Source organism: Muscardinus avellanarius (genome assembly GCF_963383645.1).
Source record: "Muscardinus avellanarius genome assembly, chromosome: 14".
Classification (NCBI taxonomy): domain Eukaryota; kingdom Metazoa; phylum Chordata; class Mammalia; order Rodentia; family Gliridae; genus Muscardinus; species Muscardinus avellanarius.
The window spans coordinates 90,733,962-90,750,253 of record NC_137800.1 but is presented as its reverse complement, the minus strand read 5'-3'; the positions used below and the strand labels follow the sequence as shown (position 1 = coordinate 90,750,253).

The 16,292-nt window shown below is 52.0% G+C and overlaps 1 protein-coding gene across 2 annotated transcripts in view; it reads right to left on the bottom strand.

The window, feature by feature from the left end:
- ANKS1A (ankyrin repeat and sterile alpha motif domain containing 1A) overlaps positions 1–16,292 on the bottom strand; it is a gene marked incomplete at both ends in the record, with an annotated part of 134,613 nt that overhangs the window by 36,030 nt on the left and 82,291 nt on the right. For both annotated transcript variants that reach the window (XM_080710033.1, XM_080710034.1), the window contains 2 exons: positions 6,775–6,895; positions 14,470–14,562. In XM_080710033.1, coding sequence (XP_080566159.1) covers positions 6,775–6,895; positions 14,470–14,562 — 214 coding nt within the window. The remainder of the gene's footprint in view (positions 1–6,774; positions 6,896–14,469; positions 14,563–16,292) is intronic.

Sequence of the window (16,292 nt, the reverse complement as noted above, 5' to 3'; positions counted from 1 at the left end):
TATTTTGCAGTATTGAGGATTGCAAACACCCCCAGCCCTTTTTTTTTTTTTTTTTTTTTTTTTTGCGGGTCTGGGGATGGAACCCAGGGGCATTCGACCTCCGAGCTATACCCCCTGCCCTATTTTTTATTCTTTATTTTGAAACCAGGTCTCACTGAGTTGCAGAGGGCCTCACTAAGTAGCTGAGGCTGTCCGCGAACCACAATCCTCCGGTCTCAGTCTCCAGAATGCTGGGATGACAAGAGTGTGCAACCATGCCTGGCTACCCCAGCACTTTTTATTTGATCTTCTGAGATAGGGTCTTGATAAGTTGCGCAGGCTGGCTTTGAACCTGGATCCCCTGCCCTACCTCCCACATACTGGAATTACAGGCGTGCCACCACACCCAGCACTGGTGAGCTCATCCAGCTGGGCGTCTGGGTCTAAAATAGTGGGCAGGACCACGTGATCCTTAAAAATACCTTTGATGCCGACAGCGATGAGAATTCTGGTCCCACTGTGCTGTGGGACCAGCAAACATCTGCCCTGGCTCTAGGAGCCCGGCTGGGTGGCTCTCCATTCCTGCACAGCACCTGTCAACATACCTGCAGCCCAGCCCCCTTCTAGAGGCTCAGTCCTACAAGTATAAAGGCTAGCAAGTTATAAACCTGATACCCTAACAGAATCCACGGACCCCGCATGCTGTCCCAGGACTTGGCTCCAGGGTAGCCTGTGAGCGAGGGCGTCTCAGGCACCAGCTTGAGGTCTGTGAAGGGCAGGGCGGCCATCAGCTCCACTATGCCTGGGCTCAGCACTGATCCTGGTGGCCGGGAGCACTGGCTCTCTCCTCTGAACTTGACCTTTTGCCATTCCCCCGCACAAATCCTACACCCAAGGTCAGGTTCTGAGCAGCGACCAGCCTTGAACGACTGGAACCCTTTCTCAGAAGAGGAAATGCTGAGCACACGAGGCCCGCACAGCTTAACTGCGGCCCCAGGAAGCCACGACTACATGTCTATGAATCTACGTGACAACTGACAGTGGGGCACGGTGTTGGGGCCGGAGAGCATGACACTTGACTGTCTAACCGGTCAGGCCAACGGCACTTCCTTGGAGAGGCTGGGGAGGAAGGCCAGCCAGGCTGTAAGCGGGCCCCGTGGGGAGCAGAGTCCACGGTCAGCGCTGTGGGTCCCATCCAGGTACAAGGTCCCCTGGCTGCGACCTCTGTAACGGGGGTGCAGGTTTCTTGAACCCGGCAGCCAGGGAGGGGCATCTGCTCAGCTCCTACTGCCTGGGAGGACCTCAGAGAATGTCTGGACTGTGCCGTGGACACTGACAATGGAGGCCCTGTTAAACAGCTGTCCACTCACATCGGCCACCAAGGACCAGTGAGCGACGCATGGCAAGAAGTCAGTGCTGGATGGACGCAAGGGAAAGGAAGTGGGTGAAAAGCAGGAATGGAAAGTGATGGAGGAAGGGCGCGAGTGGAGAGGGCGGCCAAGGATCGCAATCCTATCAGAGAAGCCACGGTTGGCCCACGCATCAAGGCTGGGAGAAGTCATGGGGCCGGGCATGGTGGCAAACGCCTGGAATCCCAGCATGTGGGAGGCTGAGAAAGGAGGATCACAGGTTCGAAGCCAGCCTCAGTAGCACAGTCAGGCTCTCATCAACCTAGTGAGACCCTATTTCAAAATAGAAATAAAATAGGGCTGGAGGTGTAGCTCAGAGGTGGAGTGCCCCCCACCAAAATCACCAGTACTCAAAATCAATGAATGAATGAATGAATGAATGAATGTCAGGCATGATGGCATACACCTGTAATCCCACTACTTGGGAGGCTGAGACCGGAGAATCAGAGGTTCAAGGACAGTCTCAGCATTATAGCAAGACTCTTCACAACATAGCAAGACCCTGTTTCAAAATAAAAAATGAGGCCAGGTGTGGCGGCGCATGCTTGTAATCCCCGCGCTTGGCAGGCAGAGACAGGAGGATTGCACAGGTTCAAAGCCAGCCGCGCTGGCTTAAGAGACCCTGTTTTCAAATAAAAGTATAAAATAGGTCTGGGAGTGTAGCCTGGAGGTAGAAGGGTTTCCAGGAACCCCAGGACCACAAAAAACATAAAAATAAAAAATTAAAAGGGTTGGGGATGTAGCTCAGTAGAATGCCCGAGGTTCAGTTCCCAGTACCACACACACACACAAAAAAAAAAAACCCACAAGCTTTGGACTTAGTTGGACTCGGGCCTAAGCCCCAGCTCCTAACACCTAACCTGCTTCTCTTCATCCATTACACAGGGGCAGCAAGAGCCCGGCCCTGAAGGTTGAGCTGACCAGACAACACCATCATCGGTGCCCATCAACTGCGTACGGTGGCTGCCCACAGGACGCACCTGGACACGAGCGCTGCCATGGGTCACTCTGGACTGCTCTCCTGGACAGCACCACACACAGAGGCGGCCTCCTTTCCCCGCTCTACAGGGGGGACTGGTTTCTTTGAAGTGGCCCAGCAAACCGGGTGAACTAAACCTAAGTGCCAGGAAAGGCCCAGCAGCCCAGCGGGTTGGTTCTGGGTGACAGGTAAAGGTGTGACCAAGAATATTCAGGGCAAACATCTCCGCTCTCAGGAACCTCCACAGGCGGCCCCGCACTGGGATCTGACCGGGCTTCGCCTGGGCCTGTCCAGGCCACTGGACACGTGCCCCCCTTTCCTGGACTGTCCCTTCAGATCGGTTCCCTGCCCCTGCAGCCTGGGCATTCTTCAGTGCACAGGCCTCCACACACTGCCCTCTTTGTTCCTGGGGTCTCCGCCCCTCCCGAGCCAGGCGCTCCCGGCATTTGCTGCCTCCTCCGCAGCTGCTGGAAAGTTGAGCCCGACAGATACTCAGGAACAACTGACCGGCCTCGTGCGGCCTCACTCAGCTGCTGCCACCACGCCGCCCGAGGGGTTGGTCAGTGCGCGGGGTCGCCTACCGAGGCCCACAGCAACCTCGCACCAGCGCACCGCCCCCTTACATGGCCAGAGGAGCTTAGTGGGGTCAGCACCTCCTTCAATGTCGCGGCCAGCAGGGCAGCGAGAGGTTCAGGGGCCCCGACTGCCTGCCAGGTCATAGCCTGGATTCGTTTCTAGAAAACTGCCTTCACCATCAGACTGCTTCCCCATGGCTCATTCCCTCCACCCTCTTTATCCACACACCCGCGCTCCGGGCCGCGGTAGGTTCCTGAGAGACCAGGAGCCAGGGAGATAAACTTCCTGACTCTTCAGCAGCACACCTCCTCCTCAGGGGCGGAGCTCGCCCAGGACACCAGCGGCCTAAGTGCTGGCCCCTTCTCGGCTCCCCGGCTCTTCTCTACATTTGGAGCTGTGTTTCTGGCATCCCTCATACCCAACTCCTCTCCCATCTTGATTCAGGGAGTTTTATTTTTTATTTATATATTTACTTTGTGCTGAAGTGGGATGGAACCCAGGGGCATTCTCCCTCTGACCAATACCCCCAGCCCTATTTTTATTCTTTTTTTTTTTTTTTTGGTGGTACTGGGCTTTCTACCTCTGGGCTATACTCCCAGACATATTTTCTATTTTATTTGGAAACAGGGTCTCACTAAGTTGCTGAGAGCCTAAGTAGCTGAGGTTGGCTTCAAACCACGCCTGGCTTTCATTCTTTATTTTGAAACAGGGTCCCATTAAGTTGTGGAGGGCCTCACTAAGTAGCTGAGGCTGTCCTGGAGCCTACAATCCTGTCTCAGACTCCCAAGTACTGGGATTACAGGTGTGCGCCACCACGCCCAGTGGATGGAGTTGTAGAAAGCCTCCCTGCCACACTTTCCACCCCTGAGGTATAACCACAAGGCCAAGCTCTGGCCAATGGGTCCAAGTAAAAGAGGCTTAGGCAACTCTGGGGGACTGTGATTTGAACTTAAATAGTCTCCTTAACAGCCTTTGGAAAACCGATCAATTAGTTCATAAAACCTGCACAAGACAACGACGTTAATGGAAAGGCGGCGAGTGAGCGGAGCGTGAACGGCCCGCGGGTCTTCCACGCTAGCTGCCCGCCAGGCTGCAGGACACCGGCCCGTCTAAGAGCCGGGAAGCTCAGCATCTCGTGTAATGTCTCACCCTGTGTCTGAGAACTCCTTGAGTGTCCGAGCAGCTCACCTGAAGGCAGCCACCTGCCGACAGGGCTCACCTGCACCCTTCCCCTGCCACGGCCCTCCACGGGGAGCCCAGGGCCGCAGAGCTGGAGGAGGCCGAGGGGAGCGAGTGGCCGGTCCTTCCCACGGTCCTTAGTGGAGGGCCCCAGACCTGGGACGCAGGCCCCAAGGCCACGCGGCAGCGCCCAGCAGGCCCTTTTCCTTCTAAAGTTGAGCTAGCCACCTGCAGTGGCCCCGGTGACGCCTTTGAAAGACAGGCAGCTTTAGCCCTCCCCGTTCCCGTGTCTAACAACTGTCCCTCCTGAAGAATCACTTCCAGACACAGCATTAAACTAATGCCTATTCCATGAGGGTTAATTCCAGTGTGACTCGTTTTTTTCTTTTTTTTTTTGGCGGTACTGGAATTGAACCCAGGAATGTTTTGCCACTGAGCTGTATCTCCAGCCCTTTTAATTTTGAGACAGGCTCTCACTAAATTGCCCAGGCTGGCCTTGAACTTGTAATCCTCCTGCTTCAGCCTCCAGTAGCTGGGATTACTGGCTGTGCCACCACACCCGTCCAGTAAGATTTGTTTTAATTGTCTAGAGAAGGCATCTGTGTTCTACTCCACCCTCTCTTAATATTTTAATTAAAAACCTAGCAACGTGACAGGGTGACTTCACACAGCTGAGAGAACAATTCTCCCCTGACTGCGCAGAGTCAGTGCAATCCCGACCCAAATCCCACAGGACGGCTTACAGAAATCGTGACTTGGTTAGCGAGATGAAATAACTAGAATATCCGGAACAATTCTGAAAAATAATAACAAAATTACGAAGGCGATTCAGTAGGAAAGGGGGGCCTTCAACAGCTATTACCTACTGAAAGGCATATGCAAAAACCAACTGAAAATGGATCATAAGTGTAGACCCTGAACTAGGACATTTCTTGAGGAAAATGTAGAAAAAAATATTTGTGAACCTCACCCATTAAGAAAAAAAAAAGATTAAAAAAAAAGAAAACGCTGGGTGAACGGCTGTGATCCCAGCCACACGGGAGGCTGAGGCAGGAGACCTCAGGCCAGCCTGGGCAACTTAGCAGGGCCTGGCTCAAAATGAAAGAAAAAGGGCTGGGGCTGAACTAAGTAGCAGAGGAGCCCTGGGCCCAAGCCCGCTAGAGAGGGAGAGGGAGAGGGGGAGCGAGCCACAGAATGGAAGAAAACACATTTGTCAAAGAGTTTGTGTCCAAAATATATAAAAAATCCACAACTCAATAAAAAGAAACAACTTAATTTTACAAAAGGACCTAATATCTGAACAAATACTTCGTTAGAAATACAAATCAAACGTATAAGATTATCACTACACAGATATTAGAGTGACGAAAAATGGTAAAATCCAACAGTGTCAAGTGCTGGGAGAATGTTTGCCACCCGAAGCGCTCATCCGCTCCGAGTCCTGAACGGTCCCATTTATACAACGCTCTGGAAAACACGAGGTGCCGGGGCAGACACCAGCGTGGGGCGCCCGGTGAGGGAGCTGGGAGGGCCTGCTGGGAGGGACACGGGGACTCTTTTAGGACCAACTGTTCTGTATTTTGGTTGTGGTGCCAGTTATAGAACTCTGCTTGTTAAAACTCAGAACTGAATATAAAAATGTATGAATTTTACTGCATCTAAATTATAACCTTTTTTAAAAACCTCCAAAGAGAAACCATAAAAACAAATCATAACAACAAAAAACTACTATGAAAATAACCACAAGCCAGGCGTGGTGGCGCACGCTTGTAATCCCAGCATTCGGGAGGCTGAGACCAGAGGATCATGGTTCGCGGACAGCCTCAGCTACTTAGTGAGGCCCTCTGCAACTCAGTGAGACCCTGTTTCAAAATAAAGAATAAAAAATAGAGTTGTAGCTCAGAGGTCAAATGCCCCTGGGTTTCATCCCTACCCATCCCCCCCAAAAAAAACCCCACAGACTTCCTATATACATGGCAGGAGAGAAGGCCTTTGAGCAGAGCCATCAAGCCAGAGTCCACAAGGCAACCCCCATAAGTACCACGTCCTCTCCCGCCACCCCCACAGCCCCAAGAGGTCCAGCGACGGGCTTTCAAAGGAAACCATCTCATTTGCCATTTTTGCTGGAACCTGGTGGTCTCAGGACTCAGTGCCTGCAAGCTACGGGGAGCAGGGAAAGGCCACGGGGTGGAGAGACCTCGTTGCCGTCTGGTCCAGGTTGCACCCGCAGGCAGGAGGGGCGTCCTGCACACTCCCTCAGGGAAATGCTGGAGGAGGGCTCCAGTCACGGTGGCCGCGGGTCACGGGCCCTCCCAGCATGTGCCTCGCTCTAAGGTCAGGACTCAAAACGGGGCCGTGCCATCAGCCTGAACCCAGAAGGACTGACTGGCTCGTTCTCAACGGTGCAGGTATGAGGACTGAGGATTAGGGCTGCAGCCAGTCTCTGGCAGTGTTGGCGGTCCCTCCTCCGTGTCCACCTGGGCCTGCAGAAGGGCCAAATCCCTCTGGGGCATGGATTTTGTGCGCCCTGCTGCCCCAACCCAAGCAACGTCCAGCTCCGTCTCCCCTTTCTCTGAGGTCACAGGCCTTCAAAGTCATTGTGGACTTGGCATCACGAGGGGCTGAAATCACAGGGGGGTGGGGGCAGTGTACCTTTTGTTTTTCCGTCCGCCAACACTGGCTTCTTTGTCTCTGCAGTTAACAGCAGCTCGTAGGGGTGCTCCTCCTCCTCCCTGGCTGTGCTTCCCTGAACCCAGGGCCTCAGGGCCAGGACCTAAGAGAGAGAAAGTCCAGTGGTCCTGGAGCGAGCGACCAGTGCTGGGTGGAGCTGAACCAAGTTTAGAGCATTGCCTCCCTAGCGTGGAGGGGAAAAAAGATGAATAATTCACGCACCACGTGGAGCCGCCACTGCCTGCCTGGCCACGCACCTGCTAGGGCGTGTGTGCAGGAGGCCTGGTCTCCCGTGTCCTGGTGACCCAGTAGTGGGTCTGTCAGAGGTGGGCCTGGCGGGGGCGGCGAGCCCAAGGCACCACTCACCCTCGATCCTCCCGCGGATGGATGAGTGCCGGCTGTCTCTAGAGTTCTAGCGCTCTGGGACCAGACCCGCAGTGCGGAGCGGGCTGTGAGACAGTGAGCCCGGCACCTGCTGGGCTCTCAGCACTGTTCTCACGGGTCTTCCTCCTGCATCTGCCATGCGGTGCCGCAGCCAGGGGCCCTCACCGGAGGCTCAACAGGTTGACGCTGCCTATCCTGCTGCCTACAAAACTGTGAGCCAAATAAAACTTTCATTGGAAAGCACCCAACCTCGGGTATTCTGTTATAGCAATACAAAATAAACTAAAACAAACTCAAGTCTCAATGGCCTTTGATCGGACACTCCCCTTTGCTCACCTCATTTCTTTATTAATGACAAAAACAGGACTCTTCCTCATCTTGCTTCCCCCTCTCCCATGTTCTGTGTACTCTATGACATATTCTACGGCTAACACTGCCTAGGTAGCTTTTAACCATGCTGTATCATGAAGACCGCCTTCCTGTTTCTTTCCTAATATGCAAGGTACCTTGCAAAGGCTGGGGTGGAGATGACTTCCCTCTGACCCTGAATGCTTGACGGTTACTACAAGTCTGGTTTTTGTGGCCCTTCGTGGTGGTCCCTAGGGCTATGGGAGAGGATTTCCCTAAAGCTGTCTTCCTTCCCTATTTATGATTATACTATTTTAAACCACTCCTGCCAGTCTGCCCTGAAAAGCTGGGTGGACAGAAGCATGAACTTCCACGAGGAGGCAGTCCTGCCCCGAGGACCCTGGCTCAGGCCGCCGAGTGTCTGTGAGTGACAGCGAGCAGAGCTGGCTTCACCCGCCAGCCTGAGCCCTCCATGGCGGGAGGCCTGTGCCACAGCAGGCCATGGTAGTGACAGCTCAACTCCCCCTGAAGGGAGCTGTGGGGAGCCAGACTGCCCGTGGTTACACCAGAAGGTGGGAGCGCCGGCCCAGAGGGCACCCCTACTCGTCCACACTCAGGTACCAGTGTGTGTCACAGGCAAAGTAAGAGCAACACACGCTCTGAGGAGAGCACGCAGAGCACACGCCTCTGAGCAGCCTGGCCAAGGCAAGTAACAGACTAGCAACAAGGCGGGATGGGGAGACTTCCAATGGCACCAAACAAGTAATAGTGTATGTGATTACTAATAAGGAAATATATAATAACAGTAATAAGCGTGATTGCTGAGCGCACAGGGAGCCCCCCCCCCCAGTGCTGTGCTCACGGCGTCACCACCTGACGGGCTGACAAGGCCACGCAAGGCCGCACCTGTGTGTTAACCAGGCTGCCACTCTCGGCAGAATGATGGTCTCCGCGATTCCGCTGAGCACGGCAGGAAGCGCTGGAGCGCAGCCACCTGGGAGCTAAGCGTGCTTTCATTACACAGGGCCACTTGCCTGTGTTATTTATTCCTTGCTTCTTCGTGGGAACACAATTAAGGGAACAAAGAGGGCCATTAAGCAGTTCACAGGGTGTCAGCTTAATGCCACCGCTCTACAGACAGGAATCTGGGCTCTGCAGGTTAACACACCCACAGAACAACCTCAGGCACGCTCCTGAGAGCCAACCGGCCCCCTGGACATGGACCATGACATCCCTTCTCCTCACGGAGGTGAGACAGAGGCCGCCCCGTGCAGGATGAAGCCCGCTGGGCCCTGCTCCTCCATCCCTGGCTCCTGCGCTGGACAGGCAGACACAGCTGGAGGGAGCCCTGCCGTGACAGACACAGCTAGTGCACCTGGCCCCAGCCTTCTTATTTGCAGACAACGACCCTGAACCCAGACAGGCCCAGACACTTGCCCCAGGACAGAGAGAGTCATGGCAGAGCCAGCTTAGACTTGGTTTCCTTGAATCGAGATAGACAGGCCTCAGTTTTCCTGGCTCTCATTTTTTTCTCCATCCAGCTGGGAAGGCTGTCCCCTCCTTCTGCCCTCTAACACAGCCGCTGCTCAGACCCAGGAAGGGCAGAGGGGGCGCTCCTCCTCGCAGGGTGGACGCCTGCTGGGGTCAAGGCCAGCTGCTTCCCTTCCAGCCCACCCCTCTGCCAAGATGGCAATGACAGGTTTCCATCACAAGGGAATCTGCTCTTTACTACATTACTTCTTAATCTTTCCCCCTTCCCTCCAGGGCTGGCAATAAGTCAAAGCTGAAGAAAAAAAGATCTTTTCTGCTATGTGGAAAACAACATGGCTACCTCAGAAAGAAGCTGCGTGCGGCCAGCGCCTGTGGTCAGCGGATTGCCCAGTGGGTGTGGGAAGCTTTCGGGAAAAAGAGGCCGTAGCGGCTGTAGGTAGGAAAGCTCAGCACACCTGAGCATGGCACGGCCAGTTGGCACGAGGTGGCTGAGCCCATTTTGTGGGCAAAATCATCCCACCAGGGTGCGTGCATGCCACGTCTAATTCTTCAAGCCGGCCTCACGGCCAGGCATCGCCCTGATGCACTCTCCTGGAGCCAGGCGCTCTTCAGCTTCAGAGACACGGACGGGGCAGAGTGGGGCCACATTTGAAACCCTGAAGGTGGACGGAGTGACACCAGTGTTTCTTGAGATACAAGGCTTAGGGTTTTATTCTTTTGTGGTGCTGGGGATTGAACCAGGAACATCCTACCTATAAGCTTCACTTCTAGCTGATCTTATTATGATTTTGTGTGTGGTGCTGGGGATGGAACCCAGGGGCATTCTACCTCTGAGCTACACCCCAGCCCTATTTTTTATTCTTTATTTTGAAACAGGGTCTCACTGAGTTGCAGAGGACCTCACTAAGGAGCTGAGGCTGTCTGCAAACCAGGATCTTCCTGTCGCAGCCCCCCAAATGCTGGGATTACAAATGTGCGCCATCACACCTGGCTTCGATTTTATTTGGAAACAGGTCTCATGAAGTTGCTGAGGGCCTCACAAGGTTGCTGTGGCCGGCTTTGAACCTGTGATCTCCTGTCTCAGCCTCTCGAATACTGGGATTACAAGCATTTCCCACTACACCCAGCTCCTATCCCAGTTCCTATTTCTCATTTAGCCATTCTGAAATGTGTGTAGTGGCATTTCATAGAGTTTTTTTTTTTTTTTTTTTGGTGGTACTGGGGTTCCTGGAAGCCCTTCTACCCCCGGGCTACACTTCTAGACCTATTTTTACATTTTTATTTGGAAACAGGGTCTCCTAAGCCAGCGTGCGCGGCTGGCTTTGAACCTGCGCGATCCTCCTGTCTCTGCCTCTGCCTCCCAAGCGCGGGGATTACAAGCGTGCGCTACCACGCCGGGCCTTTCATAGTTTTAATTTGCAGTTATCTAATGGCTATGACAATGATGATCTGTGTGGATGTGTGTGTGGATGTATATTACTGGGGACTGAACCCAGGAGCAGTCTACCTCCAAGCTACACCCCAGACTTTGTTTTGAGAACCTAAGTTGCTAAGGCTGGCCTCAACCCTGTGATTCTCCTGTCTTGGCCTCCCAAGTACTGGGATCATAGGTGCATGTCACCACACCTGGCTGAGGTTTAGGGTTTTAAAGCTGTAAGAGTGAAAGAGATAAGATGTCAAGACTGCAGACATCTTTAGTCTCTCTGGGAGGAGGCCACCACTTGGACTGTGGAGCCTTAGGAGGACTGTGACTCGGCGGTGTCACCTCTGCGTTCATAACCCTTGACCTCCCGTGAGCGAGCACCCTCGGGCTTCACAGGTCTTTCCAGATACTGAGTGTGCTGCCCGACTGACCCAGAACGCCAGGCTACCTGGAAACAGCTCCCCAGATGAGCCTCACACAGACCCTCTCACTCGGGAGAGTCACACGGGGCCTCCTCGCCCTGCCAACGCCGACATGGAGTGCTAAGCTTTAGGAGGTCCTGGTGGTGGAACACCCCTAGAACTCCAGAACCTGGGAGCCTGAGCCAGGAGGACTCACTGCACGTCAAAGGCCAACTTTACCAACTTAGTAAAACCCTCAGCACTTTAGTGAATCGTTTCAAGATAAAAATAATTAAAAAAAGGATATGGGTGTAGTTTGGAGGGAGAGTGTTACTGGGTTCAATTCCCAGTACCTAAATATGTAAATAAATTAAGTGTAAAATGAAAAGAAAGTGTTTGGAAAAGTTGGACATGGTGGCAGACACCTGCTTGACAAGCTGAGGCAGAAGGATCACAAGTTTGAGGCAGGCATGCAGTAACTTAGACCTGGTATCAAAATTTTAAAAGGGCTGAGGGTAGCCGGGCGTGGTGGCGCACGCTTGTAATCCCTGCACTTGGGAGGCGGGGACAGGAGGATCCCGCAGGTTCGAAGCCAGCCGCGCTGGCTTAAGAGACCCTGTTTCAAAATATAAAATAGGTCTGGGAGTGTAGCCCGGAGGTAGAAAGGCTTCCAGGAACCCCAGTACCACCAAAAAAAAAAAAAAAGGGCTGAGGGTACGCATCTGTAATCCCAGTAAATGGGCAGCTGAGACAGGAGGATCACAGGTTCATGGCCAATCTCAGCTACTTAGTAGACCCTATTTCAAAATAATGAAAAAAAATAGGGGTGGAAGTGTACTACAGAGGTAGAATGTGCCTGAGTTCATTCCCTAGCACAAAAAAAAAAAAAAAAAAAATCTTGAGAAAATCAAAGGTCCTGGATACTTAGCACTTCTTTAAATTCCTGCCCTATCCTAGGGTGTAGGAATTTTAAGTCAAGGCCCTGTTAAAGAGCTGGCACGGGGAATTTATGGCGGCCCAAGCCCAGCTGAGTGTACCACACTGTAAGCTTTGTCCTTGTTCTAACGGGAGTAATGAAGCAAGCCTCTAGTTATGTCAGTGTGCAGGGACTGACCGTATGAACTCGTAAAAGCTACTAATGTGGGGTTACCCAGAGGTAGTAAGAGGAGGCTGTAGTTTTAGAGACCCTTTGTTGTGACATGATAAGTATTTCAAAATAAAGAAACAGAAATAAGAGAGTTTGTACCTAGTATCAAAATCTTCCCCATCTCCAGCACTGACTTCTGCAGAGTGTGTGTGTGTGTGTGTGTGTGTGTGTGTGTGTGTGTGTGTGTGTGTGTGTTTTACTGGGGATTGCATTCTACCTTTGAGCTAGACCCCCAGCCCAATTTTATGTTTTATTTTGAAACCGTCTTGCTAAGTTGCCAAGAGCCTAAGTTGCTGAAGCAGCCAGGCGGGCGCGGTGGCACACACAAGCATGTAATCTCAGTACTTGGGAGACCGAGACAGGAAGAGCGCAGATTCATGGCCAGCCTCAGCTACTTAGCGAGTCCCTGTTTCAAAATAAAGGAATAAAACAGGGCTGAGAGCAGAAATAGAGTAGCTCAGAAACAGAATGCCCCTGGATTTTATTCTCAGTACCAGAAATAAATAAGTAGACTATTCTTCTGAAAAAACTCTCCTTTGATTTTCCTGTCTGCCCTTCCCACGCGCCCATTTCCTTCCTAATCGAGTCTTCATGACTCAGTTCACGTTTGTCCTAGTGTAGAGCCTTCCCATGAAAGGAATGGGAAAACGCAAACACAAAACAGAGAACCGGGGGCAGAGCCACGAAGTGCAGGGCGGCGCAGCTTAGACACAGCGATTGGGAGACACTCGGCGCCCGTACCAAAAGACATCGCAGGGCCGGGCGCAGGGCCAGTGCCGTGACCCTGGCTACTCGTGGGGGTTGAGGCAAGAGGACTGAAGATCAAGGCCAGCCCTGGGCAACTTCGCAAAACTCTGTCTCAAAATAAAAGTTAGAGCAGAGCTGGGCGCTTAGGAGGCGGAGACAGGAGGATCGTGCAGGTTCGAAGTCAGCCTCGCTGATTTAAGAGACCCTGTTTCCAAATTAAAAAAATATATATATAAAAAATAGGTCTGGGAGTGTAGCCCAGAGGTAGAAGGGTTTCCAGGAACCCCAGTACCACACACACACACACACACACACACACACACACACACACACACACACACAAATGGAAAAGAGCTGGGCATACAAAAAAAAAGAAATTGGATGCTTTCCCTGATATGTGAGAGCTAAGGAGAAATGGGTCATAGGAGGAACTCTAGAGGAAAAAGGGGATCCTGTAGAGGAGCAAACAAGACAACCTAAATGAGGGGATGGGAGGGGGGAAGAGGAAAATCTCTAAAACACACAATGTACTTAAACATACCGAAGTCAATCACTAAGCCAAGCATGGGAGGAGGGATGGGGAGGGAATGGGGTGCGAATTGGGTAGGGGCTAAATGGGTGATGTGTACATGTATGTCCACACAAGTTTTTTACCCCAATATGATGTATGAATATAATGCACCAATAAAAAATAAAAATAAAAAAAGAAAAGAGCTGGGCATCTGGGCACAGTGGTGTATGCCTGTAATCTCAGTACTTGGGAGGCTGAGACAGGAAAGTCCCAGGTTTGAGGCCAGCCCCAGCAATTTAGCGAGGCCTAAAGCAACTTAGTGAGACCCTGTTTCAAGATTTATAAAAGCCAGGCCTGGGGCACGCACCTGTAACCCCAGTACTTGAGAGGCAGAGACAGGAAGGTTGCAGGTTTGAGACAGTCTTAGCGATTTAGCAACACTCTCAGCAACCTGGCAAGACGCTGTTTCAAAACAAAAGGCTAAAAAGGGCTGGGGGTGTAGAGGTAGAATGTCTCTGTGTTCAATTCACAGTAACTAACACACACATGGATAAAATGAAACCATACTGCTTACGGGAGACAGGAAAAAAAAGTACGTTTTACTCTCTGTGTGGTACTGCCGATCAACACCCGGCCTGACTGCTAGAGAGCTATATTAAAATTATTTTAGGCCAGGTGTGGTGGCGCACACTTGTGATCCCAGTCCTTGGGAGGCTGAGACAGGAGGCTCGGGGTTCGTGGCCAGCCTCAGCTACTTGGTGAGGGCCTTGGCAACTCAGTGAGACTTTCAAAATAAAGGATAAAAAAAAAGGGATGGGGGTGTAGCTCAGAAATAGAATGTTCCATCCCCAGCACCACAAAAATAAATAAATAAAACCCTTTTAGTAATTTTAGGTGATTTTGAAAGGTCTTATTCTAGATGACTGATACACACAATATACACTTCTTAACCACAGAAGTGATAAGAAAGTAAGTGGGCGTGGGACTCAGCTCAATGGCAGAGTGCCTGTGCAGCACGGCCGAGGCCCAGGGTTTTATCCCAGCACTGCAGAAAAGACAGGGACAGGAAGGACGCAGGGCGGGCGGAAGGCGGGGAAGGAGGAGAGAGGAGACAGCCAGCCAGCCAGAAGCCAGACGGCAAAGGGTTCTCTGGGCAGCACTGATGAACCTCCCAACAAGCCCTCCTATTCCAGTGAGAGAGAAAGCCAGGTCCCCCCCCCTCTACCTCGGAAGCCACCGGGGGGCAACACTTCTTGTCTCCGCGGTCTTCCTCCTCCTCATCAGGCGGAGGCTTTGCTGGAGGCGGCGGACGTTCCCTCTACAAAAGAGAAAGAAAACAAATATCCCACTGTCTTTTCCAAGGGTCTGACTTGGTGGCTCGCCCTGATTGCAGCCCTCGGAAAGGAAAGTCGTGTAAAGAAGCGCCCTGAGGCTGAGGGCCACACTCAGCCCTGCACGGGTGGAGACCCTGCCCACTTGCACGGTCCCATCGTCTGCTCTGTGGTTCTCGATGTCTGCAGCAAAGATCGTTAACACCTCGTCCAGATCCGAGAGCACAGTGGGAAGCGCTGGCACTGAAAACTCACAACTGCCTCGTGAGAAAACATCCTCCAGCAGTGATACACGAAACCAAGAAAGGAAGACCTGTGGCTCAATTTTCAATCTACTCTCCAAAGACGAAACTCTAGATCAAAAGAACCAACCGTGAAAAAGTCCTAAAGCCAAAGTTACTGGGGAAGTAATACTCAGGGACAAATACCAGTTCTTGTTCAAACTTTATGCCGTGAAATCAGTCTACTCCACTTACTAGCAAAGGTATAAAACTGACCTCACAGCTGGGCACAGCGGCGCCTGCCTGGAGTCCCTGCTGCTCAGGAGGCGGAGGCAGCGGGAACACTTGTGCTCCGAGTTCGAGACCAGCGGGCAGCACAGCAAGACCTCATCTCAGAACAAAACCAAGCCTCTTACCCTAGTCGCCCCCTTCGGTAATGAACACTGTATCACACACAGCTCTCTGCACTTAAAACTCTTTTTTTTTTCCCCCTTTCCTGGTACTGAGGATTAAACCCAGGGGAATTATACCGCTGAGCTACACCCCTAGCCCTTTTTATTTTTTATTTCGTAAGGGTCTTGCTAAGTTGCTGAGGGTCTAAGTAGTGAAGGCTGGCCTCAAACCTGCGATATTAGGATCACAGGCATGAAACAGCATCCCAGGTTTTGTTTTTGTGTGTGTGGTACTGGGGATTGAGCCTAGGAGCATTCTACCTCCAAGCTACAACCTATTTTTAAAATTTTTATTTTGAAACAGGGTCTGGCTAGGTTGATGAAAGTCTCATTAGTTGCTGAAGCTGTCCTCAAAACTGTGATCCTCCTGTCAGCCTCACAAGTACTGGGATCCCAGGTATGTATCGGCATGCCCAGCTCTTAAGCTCATTTTAAGATGTTTGTCAGCCATCTGCTCTACAGCGGGATTGGCGAGCTTTCCCATAAGGGGTGATCAGTACACATGTCAGGTCTGCAGCCAACCTGGCCACTAGCATGCATGCAGCCGCAGGCAACACGTGAATGAGCCAGTGTGACTACGTCCCAATAAAACTTCTTTTGTGTGTGTGACACTGGGGACTGAGCTCAGGGACATTCTACCTTCAACTACACCCCCAGCCCTGTTTTTTATTCTTTATTTCGAAACAGGGTCTCACTAAGTTGTGGAGAGTCTCACTAAGTAGCTGAGGCTGGCTGTGAACCTGGATCCTCCTATCTTAGCCTCCCAAGTACTAGGATTACAAGCATGCGCCACCACGCCCGGCTCAGTACTGTATCTTGATAAATGGGTCATTTCTATAGTCCCTGGAACCAGATGGAGCCCCAGTGGCAAGAACTTCGGAACAGGCTGCTTGTGTGTGTGTGTGTATTTATGTGTCTGGGGATGGAACCCAGGGGCATTCAACCTCCGAGCTACACCCCCTGCCCTATTTCTTATTCTTTATTTTGAAACAGGATCTCACTGAGTTGCAGAGGCCTCACTAAGTAGCTGAGGCTGTCCGCGAA